At 42.5% G+C, this 10664-nt stretch overlaps 1 protein-coding gene across 1 annotated transcript in view; it reads right to left on the reverse strand.

Annotated features, from left to right (window-relative positions):
- The window catches only part of Adamts12 (ADAM metallopeptidase with thrombospondin type 1 motif 12), a 286768-nt gene extending 276492 nt beyond the window's left edge, over positions 1–10276 (reverse strand). Inside the window, exon 1 of the mRNA XM_003470179.4 lies at positions 9831–10276. Coding sequence (XP_003470227.1) covers positions 9831–9957 — 127 coding nt within the window. The 5' untranslated portion in view covers positions 9958–10276. The remainder of the gene's footprint in view (positions 1–9830) is intronic.
- Between the last annotated feature and the right edge of the window lie 388 nt (positions 10277–10664).

Below are 10664 nucleotides of genomic sequence, written 5' to 3' on the forward strand. Positions count from 1 at the left end.
CACTTTCACTTGGAACCTAGATTCTAGACTGAGATTCCAGAACCCACTGTTGACTTGAAGCTCAGAGATCCTTTCCACTATAGCTCAGAGATCCTTTCCACTATAGAAGTCCTGTCAACATTAAAGCCCCTGAGTAACTCAAAGTCATATAGCACTTCCTCTTCAGTAACACATACTATTCTCAGATGATGCTAAAATAGAACTCTAGGTGTCAGGTATTTTATCTGAGGGAACTTAAAATGAGCATTAATTCATGAGGAGTACTGTTAGAAAAGTGGCGAGACCAGCATCAGAATCAGGGACAGTGCAGATCTAGAGTTCACTGACACAAGTCACAGAGGTTTCTGAAGAGGCACATAAACTCTTCGGGAAACTTCTTGCTAAGGCCACTTAAAGGATAAAGCCAAAAACTCAATCACAGAGAACTAAGTGCACATACTTGGACAAACCTCACACCGACGAAAGCATAAAAAAAAATCCCATGATATAGCAAGGTGCTTAAAAGAACTTGGAGATATTTTCGATGTTTACAAGTACAAAGTGCACAAAGTAAAATGGTATGAGAACATATTAGAATCTGACATATTTTTTCAAAACACAAAAATTGCCACTTTAAAAACATGAGACAGGAACCCTCGTTTCTTACACACACACACACACACACACACACACACACACACACACAACATGCTTTTTGATTTACCTGAATTTTAAGCTCCATCACCACCTGTTTTTGATGTTTGGGAATAACGAAGGATCTCGTAATCATAGAATTAGTCATCACTCAGCATCATCTACCAAGTAACATAAACCACTAACCACTTAGTAAGATGATATTTTGCTTCAGGAAAAGGAAAGGGAAGGGAAGGGATAGACAGGGAGGGAATGACAGACAGAAGGTGGAAGGAAGAAATAGAGAAAGAGAAAAAGACGGAAGAAGAGAAAATAAGGAAGGGAGGGAGGGAGGAAAGGGGGAGGAAGGGAGAGAGGGAGAATGAGGAGGAAGGGACATAGGTGGGAGGCAGAGCTCCACCTCCTTCCAGCCGCACCACTTACATTACTTTATTCATGTGATTTTCCCAAATACAATGATTATGCATTCTATCAAAAATCCTGTGTATTCTTTAAAGATCCAAACCAAATTCTTTCTCTTTGATCTAATTTTTTTTAATTTTTATCGTAATGAGAATAAAACCATGCAAAACAAAACACAACAAAGACAATCAAAACAAACCAGTGTAAGTGACACAGGACTTCAAAGCAATAGGAAATCAATAATAGTTACCATAATGCCTGCTGCTATTTCAAAACAGCTGCCCATATTGTCAGACATAGTAAAAACCAAATAAAACAGAACAAAATAGAGCCAATAAAAACAAAACAATGAATGCAATAAAGGACTTCAAAACAAGATAATAATAAGTCCAAAATGGCTACCATAATATAGCTTGTTATCTTTGAAAAGCTGCCCATGCCATGGGATAAAATAAAATCAAACAGAACAAAGCCCAACCCAACAAGACAATGAAAATGATACAGGACTTCAAAGCAAGACAATATGGAATTAACAATGACCACTACCCTCAGAATGAGATCTCCCCTAGATGCTACACTGCGCATTGCCATTCTCTAAATAGATGAACCAACTACTGGTGCTAGACCTGCAAAGTCAGTGAAACACTAAACACTATAAGCTTAAATTGCATTCCACCTCAGCCTGTGTTTCTCCAGATCAGCCAGTCACTTATGGTGGGAGGTGGGGAGAGGAGGGTTGGCTCTTCTTGTTTCCCAGCTTGCATGCCAGAAAGAGATAGTATCTGGCTCTCCCCACAGCGGCCCACACATGGCACTGATTTGCAAGGAGGGCTTGCTTCTTGGTGATCCAAAGTTCTCCTTTGCCTGAACCCTCATGTCCCCACGCTCAGTATTTCCCACATTGGTTATATTGCCATTGGCATAGTGTACTATTTGTCCCTAAACCTTCTGGAGGACACAGTCATACACCACAGGTGCTTAGTTACTGCATTGATGTATCAATGGACATGTCAGTAGCTATTTAATTAAAATAAATGCACTTTGATGGGATACATTTTGTTCTAGGCAAGTGCTCTCAAAAATGATTTGTAGATCCTTTCTTCTCTATCTTGGATGAAATATGGTGCAGCACACTTTCCATCCTTAGCTACTAACAGGAAGTCTCAATGTTTAAGTATAGAAAGTATGGACCTGTTTCTCCCAATTGCAACATTTAGGTAGAATTGTCCACATAGCAACAAGGACAAATCTTAAAAACAATACTCAATGAAAAATAAGAAACAAGGCAAGTTAATGCAGAACTCTTCACATTGATGGAACACACACACTCCAGAAAGCTTTTTCAGAACACCCACAAACAAAATATACATGTGGAGCCCATTAACATGGATTACCACAGGGAGAAATGGGAATAGGAAATGAGAACAAATATGTAAAATATATAAAACAAAACACAGTTTTTGTACAAAAACACTAGCGTTCCAAGGGCTGAGAATATCACTAAGTCATTTCCCCTTCTGCCTCTCATTCACTTCTTCAGAAATGCCTGGTCTGATTCAATACTGGCACTTCTCTGACCTCTCATGTTCAGATTTCAATGAAGAGAGAAATGTCCAGGCTGAGTGCGTGGACATAGCCTGCTTCTGTAATCCTCCCTTCATATTTCTCTCCTCTTCCATTGCTCACAATGATACGTTTGAATGAGCCAGGGTTGGAGCAAGGGAGGGAAATCAGAGACAGGAAAGGTTAGACTTGGCCAGGTGCACGTGTCACTTGGCAGTATACCTGTGTGTGGTCAGTGTCTAGACGCTGACTCTTTCTCCCATTAAATACTCTAGGTTTGGGGAAATCTCTGTCACTAGGGGTTGCCCAAGCCCCCAAGTGGGGGCAGTCTCTGCTCCAATAGCCACTTTCCCATCTCCCTATACTGAGGCCACTGTACCACTGTAGAGGGTCCTTTCCACCATCATTTCAGCAAGACCCAAGATCCTTTTCAGGAGTCCAAATTTGACACACATGGAACAATATGTGATCCTTACACTTCCCCCAAAATTATGGCAATCACCATTCCTGGATGGCAAGGTTATACTCTTCGTTGGCTCTGTCACCAAATGCCATTTCAGCCAATTTTTTCTTTTTGGAATGTCTTAGTTATTTCTCTCATTGCTGAGACAAAATTTCAGACATTTTATAAGTTAAAGAAGGAAAAAGTTTCCAGTGTGGTAGCTCACGCCTGTCATCCCAGCACTCGAGAGGCTGAGGCAGGAAGATCATTGTGAGTTTGAGACCAGCCTGGGCTACAAAGTGAGCTCAAGGCCTGCCCGAATTGCATAGAGAGACCCTATCTCAAAAAGACAAAAAAAAAAAAAAAAAAAAAAGAATAAAAGGTTTACTTCATGCCAGTTAATAGTTGGCTGGTTCCAGGGCCGGGTGGCATGGCAGTATCACAGAGGAGAAAACTTCATGTCAAAGCAACCAAGAGACCATGAAGCAGCAGCAGCTGTAAAAGCTAGTCTGCCTCTCTTCTTTTTTCTCCCTTTAATCTTTTTGAGACAGGGTCTCACAATGCAGTTCAGTCTGGCCTTGAGCTCACTTTGTACCCCAGGCTGGTCTCAAATTTGCAAGGATCCTCCTGCTTCAGACTACTTACTGACTGCTGGGATTACAGGCATGTACCACCATGAGTGGCTCTGCCTCTCCCTTGTATCCCATCCAGGTTACCAGCCTTTTATGTGGTGCCAACCACAACCAGTCTGAGCCTTCCCTTATCCACCTCCTTAATCCCAGCATCACACCCTAATCTAGCCACTTCAGAAACTCCATCTATGACCACATGAGGTTTTGGGGATACATCTAGATATGAGTCAGAACAGCATGATGAGGGTCAAATCTACTCTCCATGCTCCCCAAACCCACAGCAAACCTCTGAGCTCTCTTGTGCTAGAGGGACAGTAGAAGAGAATACTCTTTCATCATGAATCTCTCCTGAACAAAATCTCTCTCCAATATCTTCCCATTGACCTTTCACAACAAAGGTGAAAGGCACAGAATCTCATCGTCTCTTTGCACCCCCTGCACACATAGTCTGGAAATTCTTTTTACAAACGCATGGGAGATTAGTCTCCTTTTCTTCCTCACATTCATCTTCTGAGAATAGGAACTGAGACTAAATGAAAACTCTCATTCCAACACCTTATGCATATGCAAGTCTCTGCACCTCCACCAAGCAAAGAAACAAACATTTTCCCTAACAGATTATTTTGCTAAAAGCCATTATTGACCAATTTAAAACTATAAGCAACTACATACCTTAAAAAATGAATTCCGAACTAAAAATTATACTCTTTTAAGAAGCCTGAAAAGCGTTGAAAATGCTTTACTTGTTATAGCCAAAAGGTAGTTATAATAAATTTTAAGTTGCCATGAGTCAGAGACCAACAGATAAATTTTAAATTAATTTATCTTTTTTTGTTTCTGTTAGTTATGAGTCAGAGTCTCATGTGTAGCCCAGGCTGGTCTTAAACTCGTGATCCTAACTCAGTCGTCTGAGAGCTGAGACAACTTGGTTGGCTTTGGAACCAACCAGGGGATTGGAACAGCACACTTTTGAGTGTGTCTAAGTAGATCTGGAGACACAACCTTGGATACTGTGTCTGGTCTCTTGCTCTTTCCTCTGTTCCCCTGCTCTGCTTCCCAGCTGCTATGAATAAAGCACTTTTGCCCCATCAAGCCCTTTCACCACAATGTTCCTGTCTTGGAGTCAGCTTACCATGGACTGAATCCCCTTAAAACATGAACCAAATTAAATACTTCCTCCTCAAACTGTGAGTGTTGGATACTGTTCCCAGCTATAAAAGAGCTTATTAATACACACGTTCTCTGTCAATACTCAAAACAACCCTGTGGTACAGATTCAATCATTTTCCTCATTTCATAGGAAAAGAAACTGAGTCTAAGAAGTCAATATACAACTTACTTAGGTTGAAACCCTGTGCTTTCTGTTTCAAAATCATATTCTCATTCATTGTTTGACACATACAGAAAGAGGACCAAATGCCCTTGGCAGAGAGCACAAGAGTTAGAAGCAACAGCATGGCCCTACCTAAGGATGATTATTAAGATGCCTCAATTTGCTCAGCAATAAATGGAGGCAATTATTATTGCCTTTTTTTGAGCATAGTAATGGGAAATTAGATCAGCTTTCATTCCTAATTTAACTGCAAAGGAAGCAGCTAAAACATGGAATCCCATAGATGTAGATTAAAGTAGGTGGCCACTTAAACAGTGTGGTTTACGTTGACATCTCAGTTGCAATAGTCTCATCTAAACAGTGGGGATAAAAATAATCTATCCTGAGGTGGTTATGAAGTTTCAACATATTAGTATGTATATATAATATTTAAAGTAATGCTTGACAAATAACATTCATTAGCTAAAAATGCTAACAGTATTGGTATTAAAGATAGAAGTTTGAAAAAAATAAAAAAATAAAGATAGAGCCTGGTGACCAGTTATCATTGTTGCCATAAATAGATGCATTCGCCAAGCAAAGATAGGGGAGAAGCCCATAGTCACTTTTGCTTTCTTTCAGTAGGAGTTTAGTTTGGCAGATTAGTTAACTATAATTTTGGCCCAAAGCAAGCAGAAGTCAAAAGAGATGTGATAAACAGGTGTCAGGAAACAGTAATAGCTCTTCACTTTAACCTTGTCTATGATCAGGAGTGACATTAAAAGTGGACTTGTCTAGTCTTATCTAATCCTCATAGTTGCCTGGTGATGTATTATTAACTGTGTGCTTCATTGCTGGTTTTGGATGTGACTTATTCCCCGAAGATTCTTGTACAGAAAGCTTGGTCTCCAGTATGGTAATATTGAGATAATGGGCCCTTTGGGCTGGGGATTTAGCTCAGTGGCATAAGCGCCTGCCTTGCAAGTGCGTGGTCGGGAGTTCAATCCCTGGTACCAGTAAAAAAAAAAAGAGAGAGAGAGAGAGATAATGGGATCTTTAAGGGGATGGGCTAAAGGAAGGTTGTTTAGGTCACTGGGGCAACATTCCTTGGAAAAGATGAAAGTAGTTCCCCTTAGTACCCTAGTTAGTTTCCATGAGAGCAAATTATTGTTTTTAGAATGAAGAAAAAAACCAAACTAGGCCCCTGTCTCCCTCCTGCTTCCTGTTCACCATGTGACCTCTCCCTCTAAAATCTGCTCTCACTGTGATAGCATATATTATGCTGTGAGAGCCAAGAGGCCCTCACCAAGAGATCAAATGGTGGGTCCTCCAATCTTAAGATTTTTAGCCTCTGAACGTCAATTAAATAAACTTGCTTTAGTTATAAATTAAAATGAATTAATAACACCATTTTAACCTCTGTTTCTATCTCTACAAGGGACAAAAAGAGAAGTGAGGAGTCAAATACTGGCTAGTTGCACCAGAAACACTTCCAAGCTCTGTCCTCACTGTTTCCTGAGGGTCTACCACTGAGGACCAGATGTCCAGGTGGGATGTCAACAAGACTGGGGGAAAGCACAGGGAACTACAATATTTTATAATTTTTTCACAACCTGCACTAGGGTTTCTGGAAATAAATAATAAGCCCTGAATACCTTCATGTGCCTTGTTTAAAAATTAGATTTGACAATCTAGGCCACAACTTTCAGTGGGGCTTCAGGAGAAACTAAATAAAACATGTGGGTGCAAAGTCTTCTGAAAACATAAATCTCCAAGGGGTCATCTAATCTCAATTAGGAAAAAAGTCACAGAATGAGAGAATACTTATCTAATGGTTTTTTATAAAGTTTGGATTAAATGTATACTTGTTTGCTTATGGAACACTCCATGCATGTGCATTTCACGTTCATCTTTTCTGCATCACTTCAACTTAGTATCATGCCGCTGAAGCAAACACAATCTGTAATTGTCTGGATCTTTATTTCGATCTCACAGAGCAAGTGAATTTGTAAGACTCCTTACTAAATTAACAGGCAACGAATTCCTACAAGAAGTAGTTTGTTTTCATGATTATTTTCCAAGGGTAGTTATAGCTTTATGATGTGTATTTGTATTTTACAAACTGACACATGTTGACAAGTTGTGAGGAATCATGTTGACCCCCTCATAGTTATAAAATATGTCACAGTAATTTGGACATGCTCACTAACCCTTGATAATTCATCTGTCAATCACATAGCTTATTCTAATTAACACACAATAAGAAAACTGTGAAGGCTCTGCTTATATTAAGGAAATATCTGAAACCATTTCCTCCTTGCAGAATAGCATAAATAAATGGTATTATAATAGGTTTATTGGGACACAATCCCATCGTTTGTGGAGGAACATCTGAACGGAAATAAGCAAACCTAAAGGGATATTATTGGCAGTATAGAAGAGAAGCAGTATGTTGTGTGCAAGACTTATATTTCCTGTTACTCTGATACTGGTTGTAAATTAACAAGCTTGGAGAAGTCGTAGCACATTCTTCTATCACAACAGAGAGAACACTGCGCAGAGTTGCTGCAGTCTGCCTGCTTTTCAGACGGGAAAAGATTGAACTCAACTCCATGCTCTTTCTTAGGACTAAAATCCTAGTTGTTAAGCTGGGAGAACGAGACAGAACCTGAAAGCTTGTTCTAGTGTCTCAGTCTGTTTTCAACAGTGAAATGCCTTGACGAAGTAGCATTAAGTAGTTGCTCAACAAATGCATGTTGCCTAGCAGACTGGCCACCTGGGCCTCCCGTGAGTCATCAGTAAAGATAAAGAGGAGGAGTGAGATGATTTGTAAAGTAATTTACAAATTTAAATGTTCAGAATTGGAGTTCAATTAAAAAATGTTGGCGTGAAAAGGGAAGGTCATCCTGTCCCAAGAAGCTTTAGAACTGCCTTCTGTCATTAATCTCTCTCTCTCTCTCTCTCTCTCTCTCTCTCTCTCTCTCACTCACTGATCCTATCATCCTTCCTTCCCTCTCTCTCCTCTTTCTTTTTCTCTCTCCTTCATCTCCTCAACTTCAGTTCTAAAGAGAAGTCTGCTTAGAAATTTCTCCTTAGCCCCAAGAGTTAATTACCTGTAAATCTATTAATGAATTAGCTAAGATTTCAGAATAAAGTTTCTCAAACTGAAATTATTTTTAAAACTGAAATATATATGCAGCTAAAGCTATTTTCCAATATCAAATTCAGCACCAAATCCCAAAGGCCCCAGCTGTCGTCTTTTTTTCCCCAGAGAGGAACAAGCTAGGAACAAGCAAAGCACAGCAGTGTCTGCTCCACTCCAAGCCGAATTCCTTTACAAAGAAGCTGTGGAGCAAACAGAACTGAAAATCAATCCAGGAGGATGTGTGTCTTTGAACCAAATCATCTCCAAATGCACAGGGACATGCTTGCAGGCTCTGTTTGTGCTGCCCCAGAAGACAGACATCTCACAAAGGAACTGTTTTTCAAAGAACAACAAGCACTGCTATTTTAAACTTGGGGGTGGGAGATTGTATCTGGGCGTTTACACAAGCCAGTGTTGGCTGATTGACATCTAACCCCAGTGTTGGCCAGCACTAGCTTCCAAGTAAAGCAGAGGGAGGGAGGGAATTGCATCTGAGAGCTCAGAAGCCACAGTGAAGTTCTCCAGCAATGTTGGAACTTTGCAACATGGGCAGAAAAGCCTGCCTAGAAATCCCATAAACATGAATAAACCGGTGATGTTTATCACCCAAGTGGCCTTGGGAATTAAAGGGATGTCAGAAAGCTGTGGAGGGCACTCCCCTTCCTGAGACTTGAGCCTAGTCAGCAAACACAGAACTTAAGGGATGCTAACTACGTGCTGGGGGCGCTGGGGAGGGGGCCAGTTGATCCGAACTACTGCTACTAGGCAGCACAGCTGCATCATTGGGAAAGTCTGGGTCCCTAAGCGCTCCATGCTTCTGCATCCTCATCTGCAAATAGGGACAGCAGAGGTGGTGCCTGCACCCCAGAAGGACATGATCAGTGGTCCAATGTACTGATAGCATGTGCCACTGCTGTATTTCCCCATAGTGCTCCCCCACCGCAAAGAAAACAGTCCCCCACCCCTCCAATCAAACAAAAACCAGGCAACAGCGACATCTTACTCCAGGTGTTAGGGTTAAAAATAATTATAGTAATAATAATGCACTGCCCACTAAAATGCCAATGTTTTCTAGAACATCAGTTTTAAGCAACAGATCAGCAAGACAGGACAGGGTAAAGTGAGCCCCTCCTGAGGTAGATTTCCCCCAAAGGATTGTTTTAAAAGTACAACCCTAAATCTTTCCAGGAAACCAAAACACAGCCAAATGTGCACAGCAGGGGTGCGGAATCACATTTCCCCTTCCCTGACCAGGGGTTTAAAACTAACTAGAAACATTGTCATGACCGCCTGTGGCCAGCTGGAAAGTTCTTTTTTTTTTTTTTTTTTTTTAATAAAAATCATTTTCCATGTTCCGAATCTGAAAAGTAGAGGGTTGAAACAGTGCAGCATTCAGAAAGAAGACAAAAGAGCGAGGGAAAGAAGGTTGCCGGCTGTCTCTTGAGCTGTTCAAAGAATGGAGCGTCCCGTGAGAGAGAGAAAGGCCGCTCACCTTTCGGTGGGACTCGGCTCAGCACCTCCAAGCCCAGACAGGGGAAACCTGAGCCCCCACCCGCCTTTCTTTGCAGAAGTCAAAGGGCTTTCAGGGTTGCGTTCTGCCAAGTGGGGGAAGGGGAGGGGTAGCGACCAAGTTCCCACACGTCTCAGCACCACGGAAGTTAAAGGAAAGTTTTAAAAGAGAAATGTGGGAAAGGCACTAACCTTGCCTCCGGTCGGGGAAGCGAACCGGGCCCGGCTGGGGCTCTCTGCCATAGCAAAGTGCCCCGAAGTTGAGGAGCTGAGCCAGCACCGAGAGGTCTGCAAGCCAGCTCCTCTGCGCACATGGCATGTTTCAGTTGTCAGGAGAAGCAGAGTCACAAAGTTTCAGCCTTCAGCTCCAGAAGTTAAGTCCCCGCCTGTGGCCGCGCAGGCCAATGCAAAGATGCATGGTCCCGGAGCAGGAGGGAGCTGCAGAAAAAGCCCGCAAGCTGCCCTCTGCGGGTATTTTTTTTTTTTTTCTTTTCTTTCTTTCTTTTTTTTTCCCCCCAGCCGAAAGGGGCTAGCTACCTTTTCCCTCCTCCTCTTCAAAGGGGAGTGAACCAGCTGACGGGGTCTGCTGTCTGCAGGGTGTGGAATGGTCAGTGTGGAAGGGCGCAGCCCACCCTGGGTCCCCACCCCCTCGTCTTTGCGCGCCGCCCCACGGGCCTCTGGCCAGCTCCGTGCATCTTCCTCCCCGGCTTCCACCCCTGCGCGGTTCTGCTGTGCCCAAGCACGCAGAGGGGGCTAGCCAATAGGGAGGCCCAGGACAGCCATCCAGAGGGACACTGTGGAAGCTGACAGCTGAGGCCACCAGGCCAGTCCCTCACCAGAAATACAGGCGCACAGGTGGAGTACAGAGATGGGCCCAAGGGGTTCCACTTCTTTTCCTCCAGACCCTTCTCCTCCAGGTCCTGATGGGCTCCTGATTTAGAGACTATGGAGATTCCTTGCCTGACTCAGGCTGGGATCGCCCTGGGATCCTCTTCCAGGGTAGGCGAAGACGCCCACTTACATGTT

This window comes from Cavia porcellus, unplaced genomic scaffold (genome assembly GCF_034190915.1).
Source record: "Cavia porcellus strain 051 isolate PalLab524CR breed Dunkin Hartley unplaced genomic scaffold, mCavPor4.1 scaffold_11, whole genome shotgun sequence".
NCBI lineage: Eukaryota > Metazoa > Chordata > Mammalia > Rodentia > Caviidae > Cavia > Cavia porcellus.